Source organism: Phoca vitulina, unplaced genomic scaffold (genome assembly GCF_004348235.1).
Source record: "Phoca vitulina isolate PV1807 unplaced genomic scaffold, GSC_HSeal_1.0 scaffold8, whole genome shotgun sequence".
In the NCBI taxonomy this organism is placed as follows: domain Eukaryota; kingdom Metazoa; phylum Chordata; class Mammalia; order Carnivora; family Phocidae; genus Phoca; species Phoca vitulina.
Window position 1 is genome coordinate 75,665,107 of NW_022589711.1, and position 16,762 is coordinate 75,681,868.

Below are 16,762 nucleotides of genomic sequence, written 5' to 3' on the forward strand. Positions count from 1 at the left end.
GGAGATCTGAGCAGATTTGCTCACATCAGTGCACCTGTGCTAATAGAGTCCATTGATCTAGCTTGGGCTCAGCAGGAAGGCTGTCCTTCAAGTTACAAGGCTTTGTGCTGGCCAGGCAGTCTGTTCCCTGTATCTCTGGGCCAGTAGACTACCTGGGCTTTTTCTTCTAATGGCAATGACAAGGCACAAGGCAGTAAGTCCTTAGGCAAGCACATTTCAAGCCTTTACATGAATATGTCACATGTACTAAGATCCCATTGGCCAAAGTATGTCCTTAGCTGAGCACAAAGTCAAGAGATGGGGAAGTACAGTCCACCTTTAGTGGTAGGAACTGCAGAATTACACAATGAAGGTTGTGTGTACAAGAGAACATGAATATTAGAGCCAATAATTCAATCTACCACAAGTAATATAGGTGAAAAATTCTTTGTTAAAATATATTTAAATGAAAAATGTCCAGTTTAAAATAGTTTAATTGAAACATATATCCAAATTAAAACATAAAAAATAAAAATACTTATATATTTTGATGATGAAAGAGGAACAATTTCAAATATTTATAAACAACCTAAAATATATATAACTTGCTTTTCAAAAATAGGTTAAATGCATAATTTTCATTCATTATTTTAGCGTTTTTATTTTAATGTCTGTTTTTATTCCATAGCATCAGGATCCAGCATTTTTTGGGCAAAATTCTCTTTTGGTTAATTCATCAAGGCACTATTTGAATATTCGCTATACCTTATTACCTTTCCTCTATACTTTGTTTTACAAAGCCCATATGTTTGGAGAGACAGTAGCAAGACCAGTTCTTCATGAGTGAGTACTATGTTCAAGAATTTTAATAACTTTCAAATTATATTCAAACATACATTGAAAAATTAATGGAAAGTAATCAAGATGTCAAATAGATTTCTGCTTTTTTTACATTTATATAAATCATTTGATGAACTATGGAATGATAGTAGTAAATAAATATAATTAATTTAATTATTGGACAAGATTAAGCTAGAAATGTGGGAATTGAATAGAACTTAAAAGGAAAACAATACATAGGATATATTAGGGAAATTATATTAGTAAGATGAAATATGCAGTTATTGAAGACATATTATCTATATATTGTCAAAATCATCTAATTATAGATCAAGAGTATAGTATAGTTGCAGAGCAATTAATTGTGTCTGTCTTTGTATATCTTGAGCAAAGCAGGACCTTTCCTCAAGAAATGACTAAAGACCCTTTCAAATCCAGGTTAAAACAGGAACTTATAATGAAAAATTTTAAGGGAAGAAAGTAGCATATGAAAGATTTCTGGTACTTTACAAACTTAGAGGAGAAAATGAATTAAACAGAATAGTTACTTATTACAAATAATGAGTAACCTTATCATATCTGACAGATTTTTTTTGAGCCCAGATGAGCTAATTCCCCCCCCTTCCCTCCTTTCTTCCTTTTCTCCCTTCCTTCCTTCCTTTCTTCTTTCTTGAGTGTCAGATGAACCATAAGGATATAAGAACCATAGATTCAAAATGACATGTCAAACAAGTAAAATTAAAGCTAATGATCATTCCCAGGAAAAAACTGCAATGATAAACCAAATAAGGAATTTGGATAAACTTATTTTTTATCTTTATATTGTAAACATTGTCATTATGAAGCAAATTGTCATTCTTAGGTTTTATGAGGATATGAATAGCTGGAGTGAGGATACTCAGTTCTTATGGGGCCCCGCATTACTTATCACTCCTGTCTTGAAAGAGGTAGGTTTTACAATTTTAATAAATTTATTGCTTTTAAAGGATACTTTATAACCAAATTCGCACAAAATTATAAAAAAGACTTGGTTATAAATGTCACTCTTGTGTTCAGCAGCTACTCCAGGAATCCTATTTAGCATGGTCTTAAACTGGCATGCTGATGAAAGGAAGGGCTAGGTTCATTTATTGATAAGTGATCTATTCTTATTTAGTTAGCAAGTTTATTTAGCATGGCTTGTGGAAATGACAATTGTGTTTTCTGTTGGAGTGGAAGTGGATGGTAGGCATTGTAATATCGAAAAGCTGTCCTCTGAACACCAAGAGTTAAATTTTAACCGTCGAGAATTAAATAAAGAATGTAGGTTAAAAAAAATGTTACTCAACCTGTTTCAACCTGATAAATGTTGAATTCTAAAATGTAGAAGAAATTCTGAAAAATTATAAAAATGTTAAGTAGATTTATGCTTTTCAAATATATAATATGTAACTGGGGAGAAGAAAATGATATAAAATTAATATTCTTCTAAAAAAGAAAGCTTTATTTATGGAATCAAAATCTCGTAGTAATAACAATGAACTCTCATTTAACTAGATATTAACATATGTCAGGAGACATTGAAATTTTGCTAAATTGTAAATAAGGGGAAGATGAAAGCCAGTTGATCATATGAAAATATTGAAAATATAGTGGAGTGAGATTTTTGGTTTTTACCTATTACTTAGAAGTCTGTATGCCCATGGAAATATACAGAAATGAATGTGTACACACATTCACAATTACCATGTAGATTATAACAATACAAATGCATTTTTTAAGTTGCTACTTAAATTAATTTCAACTTTGCTTTTGGTGTGGTTTATATTATTATATAAAACTAGTAAAGGGCCGCCTGGGTGGCTCAGTTGTTGAGCATCTGCCTTCGGCTCACGTCATGATCCCGGAGTCCTGGGATCGAGCCCCACATCGGGCTCCCTGCTCAGCGGGAAGCCTGCTTCTCCCTCTCACACTCCCCCTGCTTGTGTTCCCTCTCTCGCTGTGTCTCTCTCTGTGTCAAATAAATAAAATCTTAAAAAAAAAAACAACCTAGTAAAATAGCCTTTTGATTTTTATATATAGGAAATATTGGAGTGGAACAGTACAAAGGAAGTTTTTTCTTGACTATTAAAACCCAACTTAATATTTTTTTTTTAAAGATTTTATTTATTTATTTGACAGAGAGAGACACAGAAAGAGAGGGAACACAAGCAGGGAGAGTGGGAGAGGGAGAAGCAGGCTTCCTGCCGAGCAGGGAGCCCGATGCGGGGCTCGACCCCAGGACCCCGGGATCATCACTTGAGCCGAAAGCAGACGCTTAACGACTGAGCCACCCAGGCGCCCCGCAACTTAATATTTGATATGATACTCTTCTGATAAGTATTAAAGTAAACAAAAAGTGTATAAATTATCTTGCTTTATTTTAGGGAGCAGATACTGTGAATGCATACATCCCTAATGCTACTTGGTATGATTATGAAACTGTAAGTGTCCTTAATATAATAATAGACTCACAAGTATTACACTGTTAAACATCTGTATGTGGAAACTTAATTCCCAACACATAGCGTATCTGTTTTCAGCATTTGTGTTATCATTACAAAAAAAGAATAATTCCAAATTTGAACAATGTGTAAAATTTGTGCAGGTATACATGTTTTGTTGCATGTGAGCAAGTATATGTTTGTTGCATGTGATTAATATAAAGTTATATTCTTTAGTACAAAGAGTTATATTATTCATTTTTAAATTGTGGAAATAAAAGTCAGGAGTAATTTTAGGAAGGAGTGGTGACTTATTTTGATGCTTTTCCTACTTTATATATTTATCTTATTGACAGAAGAATTGAGTATTGAGCTAATGGTAAGCGTTTGTTTTTATATGGCACATTCAAAAGTTTGGGAAAGATTTTCATTTCAACCTTGAAAAGGCAACATTGTAGCATTCATATACAACCTATTTTTTTAATTGACTAAGACCTTTTGAGAAGTATTTATTTTAAAAGGCATTATTTTGCATATCATTTATATTTGCTAAGCATACCCTTTATTTTTATAGAAATGATTTTTACTTTATTTTAATTTTAAAAAAATATTTATTTGAGAGAGAGTTTGAGAGAGAGAGCAGGAGTGGGGAGAGAGGAAGAGAGAGAGGGAGAACCAGACTCCCGGCTGAGCAGGGAGGCTGACACAGGGCTTGATCCCAGGACCCTGAGATCATGACCTGAGCCGAAGACAGACGCTTAACCGTCTGAGTGACCTAGGTGCCCCAAAACAAAGATTTTTAAAAGCTTTTTAAAGAATGCTTAATTTTAAACCAAAACAAAGAATAAATATAGGACTAATAAAGAATATTAATTATTGTAGAGGGGAAATTGATTTGTCTAAATTGATTTTTAATTTTTTTGAAAAAGTGAACTTATTTTTCTCCTGCTTTATTCAGTAAACTGAAAAAAAAGGATTTTTCAAAGTTAGAAAACAGCATATTAATATGCATTTAGATGACATGAATTGCTCACAGTAAAAATTATTTCTGTGTGTAAAATTGAATTCTTGTGAAATGGGTTTAAAGTCTTCACTAGTAATAAAAAATCTTTTTAACTTCCAAATATTAGGGTGCAAAAAGGCCATGGAAAAAACAACGTATTAATATGTATCTTCCAGGAGACAAAATAGGATTACATGTTAGAGGAGGTTATATTATCCCCATTCAACAACCTGCTGTAACTACAAATGCAAGGTAAAATGAAAAATCATTAACTGAAATCTGAAATATAATTCAAGTTTTAATATTTCATATTTTATTAAGAATCAAAAATTAGTGTTTAGTTTTTTCACCAGAAGATATTTTACATATGGAGGGAATTCTTAAATATAATCATTTATAAAAAGATTCAAATTATGTAACATTATTACAAATTTTTTGATTTAAAAAATGAACATGATTAGACCATAATTTTTCATATGCAAAAATGTGATGATATTCTCTATAGAATATGTGTAATTAAAGTTAATTGGTTATTCTTAATAAAAATATGAAAAATTAAAGTAAGTTATATAATTGTTGAAAGTGTCAGTTACATATTTAGATTTTCAATACATAAATGTCACAATGTTTTTCTTTCTGCTAAAATGTTTTACTTTAAATGATAAATGAGGTGGATAATTCTGTTTAGGGAAAGAATGAGATAGAAACTAAGTTGTTCAGTAAGAATAAATTCCAGAAATATTAAGAAAAAAAGAAGAAACTTGAAAATTCTTGTGCTCCATCTTGCAGCATTCATTCTGGGTACAAGAGCACAGAAGGGGTTATATTGAATGCACATATTTCCCCATATTCTGTAACACCCCAAGGGATAGTCACTTTCTATTTCTTAGCCTGCTGTGTTTTCTTCATAACATTAAGAATATCTGGAATTATATTATTTACTTTATCTTCTATATAATGTGTCCACTCCCTTTGACTCTAAACTCCATTAAGGCAAGGACTTTTCCCTGTTTTAGTCCCCAAACCAATAATAATAAAGTCCGCCCCATAATATGCTCTCTATTTTTGCTAAATATTTATTGAAGGAACAAATATATGAGTGAATGAATGTGTGCTAGTAACTTAATTTATTTGACATTCTATAACTGATTATTTTCAGACTGTAACTGTTCCATGACTGTTCTCTAAAAAATTAGTTATACTCTAGAGCTGTATTGAACAAGAGAAGCATACAATTTTGTGAGCATGCAGGATGGAATATATTTTGTGAGCATGCAGGATGGACTGTATAGCCTCAGGGGTACTATTTTAGATTTAAAAACCTACAGTAATAGAGAAAAAAATTGTATTCATCATGTCTCATTCCTCATGATAGAATTAGCCTCATTTGTAAGGCCAGTAGATATTCTACTGAGCATCAAAATGTGTTTATATTGTACTTTTCTTTATTATGTATATAAGATGTAGTCTTGATAAATTACAAGGTAGAGTTAATTGAGATATGCAAATACATGTTAAATGTATTCTTCATTCATAAAGTATATTTAATTTTTCTTGTTTGAAGTATCATTATAGTGTTTCAAATTTGTTGGTATCTTGCCTCCAAGAAATTCCGTATTATATTATTATATTTATTTCTTTCATTTATTTTATAAGTATATAAATTATTTGTCTCATGGAAAAAATAATAAATATAGACATGAATTTTATTGATATCAGTGTTCTCACATGAATGCAGAACGCCTACAGATCTGCTAAGTTGAAACTGACTTATTTATAGGATAGTCCACTATTATAAATTTATTTTGAATCACATATACACCCAAACTTACTTAACAGCCGGACGAACCCTCTAGGACTTATAGTTGCATTAAATGAAGATAGCACAGCAAAAGGAGACTTTTTCTGGGATGATGGAGAAACTAAAAGTAAGTTTTAATGTGATATACTTTTAAATGTTCATTCTGATGATGGGAAAATTTGCCTTTATTGATACAACATTGCATCTATTTAAAAAATGTCAAGTTTTATTTTTTAATTCCTTTTTTTATCTATCTTAGGATATTAGGTTACTTTATGAAATTTAACATCGTTCTTTAAATTATAAATATTGAATTACAGTATTTTTTTCTGTTGGTTCATTGTAAAATTTTTGACAAGTACAGATATCTTTTTTTAGATTATTTTTTTTAATTAGAGTAGTTAATAAATTCACAAATATACAAATTTTATCATATTGTTAACTCTCTTAAGAGTAGTGGTTAAAAACTAAAATTTTATTACTGTAAAAAAAACCTAACATTTAAAATTTTGTTTAATTAATGTTAAATTATTTGAGGTAAGAGTGTTATCATTTAAATATTTCACAATTTACTTTAATTAATAGTGTATTTAATTTTATTTCATAAGCCCCAAATTTGAGGATTCAGTACCCAAGTGAATAAAAAATGAGCCATTTTTTGCTAATATATAATTATGCCATACTAAATTTATCTGTTTAGATTTAGTCAATTACAACTACCCTCATAAATTTGTTAAGGTTTTTTTATCCCATTTCTTTTAATAGAAGACTCTTAGGTATGTGTTTTTGTATACAAAAAAATTATAGTTTAGCTTCTATTTTCGCTCACTCCTTCTCAGATGTATTAAAGAATATCCCATATGTCTTTATATGTGTATGAAACATCCAAACATCTCTAACCTAATTTCAGGAAATAATCTATGCATTGGTGTGCTCTCTTATAATTTGAAAATATAGAATCTATGAAAAAATTCATGTTTTTAAGGCTTATTTATGAAAATATAGATTACCACAATATATCTGCTTCACCTACAGTCTTCCCTTGTCAATTGATGGTGATTTCATCTCTCCAAGAAACCAAAAACCATTTTTGACCATTTTTTCTCATAGCCTAGGAATTTCTCTTGGTTCTACCTCGACGTGGGTTCTCTCATCAGTTCCATCACTATCATTACTATCTTTCATTTTAATTCCTATAATAGCTCCCTAACTGGTCTGTCTATAGTTCTTGTCGAACCCCATTTACATTCTATTTACAATCCAGCAGGTGGAGTAATCCTTTTAAAAGATGATTCAACAATGAATCATGGAACACTACATCAAAAACTAATAATGTAATGTATGGTGATTAACATAACATCATAAAATAAAATTAAAAAAAAAAAGATGATTCAAATCATCACACTTCCCCTCAAAACCCTCTAATGATTCTTCATTTTATTCAGTTAGAAGCCTTAGTCTTTATCAAGACATAGACCACTCACCATGATCTGTATTTTGGCATATATGTGTGCACACACACACACTTTTCCACTACTGCTCTCCTTTTCTCATTCTCCTCCAGCACACCAGCCTTCTTGCTCTGTCTCAAATACTTCAGAGACTAAGTACACTAGGGTGAGCTCTCCCATGAGAATAGATTCCAAATATTTACCACAAAGAAGTTTCTTAAGATTGGATTCCTGCTGAATTAAATTATTTGTGATAATCAGTTAAAGAATGATGTTGAGATCATACCTGCGTTGATAACATGTGGGGCTTGATTTTGAGGTTATTCTTATTTCTCAAATTATATAAATATACCCAAATATATTTCTTTCTATATAAAAATACATATTGATAATTTACTTTCATCTCGGAAGATGGTTAAAAATATGAAGGAGATATGATTTAATCAGTTATCAAATACGGTATCTCTATAGTTATGTGCTTTGAAAAGTTAAAATCAGAATTTTCTAAATAATCAACTTGTAAATAAACAAATAAAATTACCTTCAATTCAGGTTATGATTTTTATTTCATTAATTAGGATTAAAATTTTAGGTAAATTAATATTGTTGAACATATATATAAATTTTCTGATTCCTTTTACTTTTTTCACTTTCTTTCCAATTATTTTAGCCATAATCTTCAGTTTCTCTGTTAAAGAAACATGTTAATAAAAAGTTCTCTTACATAGATAGTGTGGAAAATCATTGTCTCTTTCCATTTTCCTCATTAAAGTTTATTTTGGTCTTTAAAATATCTCCAGATTCACCTTATTTCCTCAAACAATGAAAAAAAAGTTAAAGATGCAAAATAGGGGCACCTGGGTGGCTCAGTCCTTAAGTCGCCTTCGGCTCAGGTCATGATCCCAGAGTCCTGGGATCGAGCCCCGCATCGGGCTCCCTGCTCGGCAGGAAGCCTGCTTCTCCTTCTCCCACTCCCCCTACTTGTGTTCCCTCTCTTGCTGTGTCTCTCTCTGGCAAATAAATAAATAAAAAATCTTTAAAAAAAAATAAAGATGCAAAATAAAATTGTGATGTGCCATATCTTCCAAAGATAAACTGAATTAAATTACATGGTTTGCTAGAAAGAGATAAAATATCATTCATTAATGAATTTACAATTATGTATATTTTACTATAAGTTTTTTTCTCTTAATTTCCAGAAATATTTTAGCCATCTTTGAAAAATTAAACTAGGCACATTATGTATTCATTACCTTTACTTACTGGGATAATAAACTACCAAGATTATTTTGTATATAGGTGTTAAAGACTTTAATTTGAAAAGATAAGCTTTTTAATTTGCTTCATTAATAAACAGTATCTTTTAAAAAATTTTTTATAAAGATTTATTTATTTATTTGAGAGAGAGAGAGAGAGCACATGCAAGCAGGGGGAGGGACAGAAGGAGACGGAGAAGGAGAGAAGTGGACTCCCCACTGAGCACAGAGCCTGACCAGGGGCTCAATCTCAGGACCCTAAGATCCAATCTCAGGACCTTGAGACCATGACCTGAGCTGAAGCCAAGAGTGGGACGCTGAAGCCAAGAGTGGGACGCTCAAATGACTGAGACGCTCAGGAGCCCATAAACAGTACCTTTTATTTTAAATTTCTTAAGTGTTGTATAATCATAAAAATAGAGAATTTAACTAATAAAAAATTATATTTTGATCTGGTAACTCTTTTTTTTTTTTCCCATTTCAGATACCATACAAAATGGCAACTACATTTTATATACTTTTTCAGTTTCTAATGTAAGTATTCTCCTTGGACACATAGCTGAACATGTATCTTGCTAATGTCTGGGTTATGCATTTACCATGGATTTCTTTTGGAAAGATGTTTACCTTCAGATTTCAACAGAAAGAAATGAAATAAATTGTTAATTTTTTAAATTTAAGTTGTTAAATTATTAATACATTGTTACCTTAAATGTTTATATTTAAATGTAATAGATAACTTTGTGATAATGAAATTGATGCACAAAATTCTTCAAACATCTTAAAGTGTTATGTCTTGTTTAAGCAACATATTTGAAAATGCTTTAATATATCAGTCACAGCAATAATTGTTATGGATTTTGATAAGGATGAAAAATTTACACACAAGGCTAAATTTTAATAATTAATAGCAATAGTTTTAGTAGATGTTGGATTTCTTCATATATTCATTGTTGCCAAAGCTGTTATTCTTCATCAACATTAAGGCTAGAATGAGAAGAGATATATATGTGAGTTGCATCATGGGTAATTCAAGTTATCTCTGAAAATAAATTTTATGGCATCTATACAAAAAGTGAAAGAGTTATTAATGAGTATATTTATATATGCTACTTGGATGTGGAGAGCTGGTGGGAATGGAGGGATAGATGACTGGTTCTTTTTCTGTTTCATACCTGTATTATTTCAGGTTTGTATCCAAAGACTTTCTACTTAATATATACTATTATATACTTCTTTTCAGAACAAATTAGATATTATATGCACACATTCATCATACCAGGAAGGAACCACTTTAGCATTTGAGACTATAAAAATCCTTGGGTTGATAGACTCTGTTACACAAGTTACAGTGGTGGAAGATAATCAACCAATGAAAGATCACTACAATTTTACTTATACTGCTTCCAACCAGGTAAATTAAAAATTTTAAAGTATTTTAGCTCTCATATATTCTCACATTGAACATTATGTAACCATTTAGTCTCTTGGTTTTGTGATTTTTTTTTTTTTTTTTTCCCTTCATGACATTACTTCTTTTTTTTCCCTTTTGCTATCAATATTCCATTTTAGGTCATTCCAATTTCAGATACCAACATTAAAAGGACTCCTTGTTACTTCTCTTTATTTCATTTTATTTTGGATATCACTTATATACACCTTCTTAATATTTTTTCATACCATTTTCCAACCCTGAACTTTAATTTAATCACCTGTTGCATATAGTAAAGGTTCTAAATGCTTTAGCTTCTCATTTAATACTCTATCTTAAGATATCGATTGAATCTCTTTCTTCAGTCATTCTCTATGCTTCCCCTTTCAAGAACGCTCACTATCCTTGATAAATCTTATATTTTTTTCTTTGAATTTTTGTTTATACTCTTCCTTTCTCGGGCAATAGTAATTTTTGTCTCTTTTAAGATGTGTTCTAGAAAGGCACCTTGCTGACTCAGTCAGGAGAGCATGTAGGACTCTTGGTCTCAGGGCTGTGAGTTTGAGCCCCATGTTGAAAATAAAATCTCAAGATGTGAACTAGGGAGGGAAAAGGAGTCATAAGATAGGGCTTGAATTCCAGCCTTGCAATCTGTGCGTTTAAACATATCAAATTAATTTCTTATTATCTCAGCTTTCTTATCTGTAAAATGTAATATTTAAATCATAATATTGCTTTGAATAATAAATTACTATATTTAAAATATAGATCATAATAATTTAAAACATTGAAATGAATTTTATTGACTTTTTTCCACTATTCATATACACCTTAAATTATTAGTAATATCAGAATAAATTATAAATTACTTGAGATATAGAATATTCTCTTAGAGTATTTTTTTTCTAATTCTTAAACCCTCTGGCCCAGAGTTCTTCACTTAGCAATTTTCATAAAAATATGTATTGGTTAATTATTTTTATTTAGTAAATATACTATAATTCTGTATATTCCTAGGACTATAATAATTAATATAAATTAAATAATACAGGCCTATTGAGAACTTTATGATTCTATCAAAGATTATCAAGAGAGTATAATATGAAAATCATTTTATTTGGTTTTTGCAATTTCAGTTTATATCTATGTCTGTATTTATGCTTATGTAAGAATTACCCAGACTCTAATAGACACACCTTCTTAATTCTGCTGTGTGTAGACTGATCTTTATATGAATTTTCAGTCCTGTATGTAGAAGTATGAAAGTAAGTTATCAAAAAGTAAGCTATGAAGATGGAAGCCTGGGATAAATTTTGCCCATATTATTCTCAAGGTATAAAGACAACAAACATAATTTTGCAATATAATAATAAAAATCATTATGTATTAGAATATATATATATATGTATGTAACTGTCCTCTTATTTTTTCTTTTTTGCATCATGTCATGTTATCTCCTAACTTTCGAATTAGAGACAGAATTGAAGGAATAAGTATTTCTCTCCTCTGACTTGGGCCTCCATATCAACCTAAGTCATTAACTTTTCCCACCCTTGAGGGAACTAATATTTATTTTATACCTAATCTGTCCTAGGCATTGTGTTAAGTGTTTTAAATTTCATTTATCATTCATCCTGTATAGCAACCCCCCTTAGTAGGGACCAACATCCCCATTTTACAGGGGGAGGAAATTGAAGATAATAAAGGATAGGCAATTGTCCCAAAGAAGCATAAGCATTAAATGGCAGAACTGAGAGCTGAACTCATGTCTGGATTTAGCAATAATGCTTTTCATCAGTATTCTACAATTTCTCATACTTTTCTTATTTTGAGGTTCTAGCTATTTCAGTGGCATGACATATTTTCTCCTTTCTCATCTGTTAAGTATCCTATTAAAAGTACCAATGACTTGATTTGGAGAATTGCTGTGGTTGCTGCATTTTATAAATGTTAAGTATTTTTAAGTAGTCCAGTGCTCACAAATATTCTTTAATGTTTCTTTGTCTTCAGAGTCTCTTCATTTACAATCTCAACTTTAACCTTGGAAGAAACTTTACTGTTCAATGGAATCAAAATTTCTCAGTAAATGAAAGGTTTACTTGTTATCCAGATGCAGACCCTGCAAGTAAAGAAAAGTGTGAAGCACGTGGTTGTTTATGGGAAACGGTACTAAGAATTTTAATTATAATTCATAGTATGGCTTTTACATAAATATCTCAATGTAAGCATTATGTATTATAATTTTAATTCTACAGCATATGAACTAAATTCATCTAGAGAAACATTTGGGATTTGAAATTAGGACTTTGATAGACAATTTGTTTTTATCTTAATTAATTCTCCAAAGACATTTTAGTAAATGCTAGACTAAATGGATGTGTAAGTTGCTTTCCAGGCACTTTGGATTGTGTGCCTCACTTTACTTAATAAAGTATGCCCATTTTACTTACCAAAATAGTCCTCTATTGGTTGAACTCTTATTAGATGTTGACTATGGCTGAATAGCTTAATTTACTAAGATAATATGTCAGTAGGAGTCAGTCTTTCAAAAGCATTGTCTCAAGTTATTAAAACTTCTGAAATTGATGGGCTGTATCAGTTCCACTGAGGGGTAATTTCTAGCCAGTTATTTTGGTCATCCATTCAACAGAATGATGATTTGGTTAAACAACACACAATTTATTTTTCTTTTACAAAAAAAGAGTCCCATGCCTGATATGCTGGCCTCTCAACATCATCAATGTCTTATATTTACCATTTCTTTTTTATCCTCAAGATTGTATTATGTCTTCTACCATTATGTATTCATTCCAGGCCCAAAGGTGGGAAGGGGACGGGCATCCTATTTTAATCAGCTTACACTCTTTTATTTTAAGGAAGTTTTGGAGGTCATATATAACTTCCTCAAAAGAGACTGGGACATGAAGATGGGCACATTGCTTCTCCCAGCAATATGATAATTTAATAAATAAGAAAGATGGGAGAATGGACTATCATAAGGCAACTAGCCCTCAATGCCACCATTTATCATTCTTTTTCTTAGGTCCTAGCTTCCACTCTTATATAAACCAATCAGTTTTGATCTTTGGCCATAGTCCTTATTTATTTGTTTGTTTGTTTGTTTTTATGATATTCAGTTAGCCACTGTATAGTACATAGTTAGTTTTTGATGCAGTGTTCAGTGATTCATTAGTTAAGTATAACACCCAGTGCTCATCACAGCACATGCCCTCTTCAATACCCATCACCTTGCCACCCCCTCCCCCTGCATAGTCCCTATTTAAATACTGGTCAGGATGTAATTGACCAGTATAAGGATCAGTCATGAGATAAGGAATGATACAGTTTCATTATAAGTAAAAGAAAAAACTTTAAGTACAGGCCCTTCTGAGGGTTGTTGTAGAGCCATTTTACACACTAAAGGCAATAGTCAGTATGAAGAATAAGAATAAGCATGGAATCAAAATTAATGAGTAATACTTAATTTTTGCAAAGACCATAGGGTCGTTCTATTTTCTGTTGAAAAGCTATGACATTTGACTCTTTTCCTCTACTGGTCTCTTCAGAGTCAAAATATAAATATTATATATAACATTTTAGTTATGGTGTTTTAGGTTGCATAATAGATATTTTGTGCTGTGATTATAATTTTATTTTAGTATTAAATAATAAAATTCATAAATTATACAACATGTGATTAAACATGTCTACCTTTTTTGAAGAGTCCATATTATAATGTTTACAATTTCTAGCAGTGAACATGTATTCTGTTTTTAGCCTCCTCTTAGCTCCCGAGCACCTGACTGTTACTTTCCTAGACAATACAACCCTTATTTGGTCAGTTCAACTCAGTATTCATCAATGGGTATAACGACTGACCTCCAACTGAATCCTACAAGAGCTCAAATAAAGCTACCTTCTGAACCCATCTCAACTCTTCGTGTGGAGGTGAAATATCACAAAAATGATGTGCTGCAGTTTAAGGTATGTTTAATATAAACTATGCATGACTCATCTCTCAAGACAAAAGATTCTGAATAGTTTAGATACTTCAATTTTAATGTGATATTAAGGATTATTAATTATATTGTAGACATTTTGATTTTATAAAAATAAAGTTTTTTTTTTCCTACTCAGCTCATATCTAGGTGCACAATAAATAAATCTTCTTATTTTTGCAACTTTGTGAATAATTAAACATGTAGTGGTGATTTAAAAAAAAATTCAAATTCTTGCTAAATACATAAATTACTTAGAATCGGACTATGTTATAGTCCCATTAAAATAAACAAAACAGGGATGCCTGCTGGCTCAGTCGTTTAAACGTCAGCCTTCGGCTCAAGTCATGATGCCAGGGTACTGAGATTGAGCCCAGGTCAGGCTCCCTGCTCAGCAGGGAGTCTGCTTCTCTCTCTCCCTCTTCCTCTGCCTCCTGCTTGTGCTCTCTCTCTCTCTCAAATAAATAAATAATCTTAAAAAAAAACAGAAAAAAATAAACAAAACAGGATACTATTTACATTGTTTTTAAATAGTGACCTGAATTTTCTGACCAGTGCAGTGGACATAAAAAAAAAAAAATTCTTGCAACAGTACTCTTAGCAGTTAGTTTTTTTAATTGAAGTATAGTTGACACAAGATGTTACATTGGTTTGAGATGCACAAGATAGTGATTTGACAAGTCTATACTTCATGCTATGCTCACCACATGTGTAGCTACCATCTGTCACCATATAATGTTATTACAATACCATTGACTACATTCCCTAAGCTGTACCTTTCATCCCCCTAATGTATTCATTCCATAACTGTAAACCTGATCTCCCACACCCCTTCACCCACTTTGCCCATGCCTCCACCCCTCCCCTCTGGCAACAGTTTGTTCTCATTTTTTACTTAAGAGCTCCAAGGGAATCCGTTAAGAAAACTTCTAAAAATAATAAGATTAGCAAAATGACTGGATGTAAAATAATATCCAAAAAATGTTTTGCTGTATGCTATCATTCACCATTTAGAAATTGAAATGGAGGCAAGTCCCATTAGCAAAATCGAATGAGAAAAAAAATCAAATAAACAACAAAAACATAAAAAAATCATAGGAGTAAATTGACTGTTTATAAGAAAAGACTTAAAAATGTTGATAGATTTTTTTTTAAAGATTTATTTATTTATCTGAGGGCGAGCCTATTGGGTGAGGTGGGGGAGGGGGCAGAGGGAAAGAAAGTCTTAAGCAGACTCCCTGCTGAGTGGGGAGCCAGATGCAGGGCTGATCTCACTACCCTGATATCACCACTGACCTGAGCCGAAACCAAGAGTCAGACACCCAACCAATTGTGCCACCCAGGAGCCCCCAAAAAAGTGTTGATAGATTTTAAATAAGTACATTAAAAAATAAGCAAATTTTAAAAATCTTAAATAAGCCTATTTTTTTTTAAGTTAATTCATTTTCTTTAAGTTCATCTGGAAAAATAAACATATGACAATGGCAATAATTAAAACTCAGAAAAAGAAGAGATGATAAAATTTACGGAATTGAAAGAGTATGGAACTGCAGCCAGAAATACTTGAAAGTTTATTGAAAAAAGATGACATAAAAAATATATATGTGTGTGTGTAAAAGATGTGCTTGTATATATACAAAATCAATCAAACATAAGCTCAGAAAAAAAAATTAGTTGCATTTTTATCTTGTATCTGCCTAGTAAAAACCTTTCAAACCATAGATACAAAGGTATAAATCCCACAGGTAAAAATCTATATATTTTCTTACATGAAAATTAACCATATTTCAACATCAACAAACACTATAAAAAATTAGAAGGCAAACAAAAAATGGACAAGTATTTGCCACATACATGACAAAAAGCAAATGATTTCAATTTACACAATCAAAAATAGTAAGACCTCATAAGCAGACATTTAACAGAAGAAATAAAAATTAGAGATAAAATATTAAAATACTTATGTTAGTTGAAAATAAAAGGAACAAAAGAAAAATTAAAAAAATGGGAACCTATATGTTGAATATCATGTAGAAAAAGGTTCATCCTTATCAGCAAGGAAATACATGATAATTAAAAAAATAAATGCTTTTAGTTTAACATAAAGTAATATTAGGGTATACATTTTGGTAAGAACATTAATTAGTAAACTATTTCTGGAAAATAGATATCAAAGCCCTACACATTTTAGTACACTCTCTCTGACCTAACGCTATCACTTCTAAGAAATTTATTGAAGAAATAAAGAAATGAATAAACATACATAACCATTAACGTTCATTGTAGGATCATACATGTGACCAAAAATATTGAAACAACTTCTGAGTCTGACCATGAATTGGTAAATAATTTTGTGTATCTATATAAGAGAATATTTAGCTCTAAAATTTTTTTGAAGATTTCTCATTGTATATAAAAATGAATTATAAAACAAAAAATGATAAAATGCAATTCATAATTTGATCTCATAAGGTGTGTATGTAGATTTCTGTTTAGTTATGTGAGCCATGAATAAGAATTAAGAATTATATAAACAAGAA

At 31.0% G+C, this 16,762-nt stretch overlaps 1 protein-coding gene across 1 annotated transcript in view; it reads left to right on the plus strand.

Moving 5' to 3' along the window:
* SI (sucrase-isomaltase) overlaps positions 1–16,762 on the plus strand; it is a 99,412-nt gene that overhangs the window by 35,376 nt on the left and 47,274 nt on the right. The window contains exons 18-26 of the mRNA XM_032406206.1: positions 668–822; positions 1,682–1,766; positions 3,225–3,281; positions 4,412–4,536; positions 6,124–6,212; positions 9,277–9,326; positions 10,036–10,206; positions 12,235–12,390; positions 14,002–14,208. Coding sequence (XP_032262097.1) covers positions 668–822; positions 1,682–1,766; positions 3,225–3,281; positions 4,412–4,536; positions 6,124–6,212; positions 9,277–9,326; positions 10,036–10,206; positions 12,235–12,390; positions 14,002–14,208 — 1,095 coding nt within the window. The remainder of the gene's footprint in view (positions 1–667; positions 823–1,681; positions 1,767–3,224; positions 3,282–4,411; positions 4,537–6,123; positions 6,213–9,276; positions 9,327–10,035; positions 10,207–12,234; positions 12,391–14,001; positions 14,209–16,762) is intronic.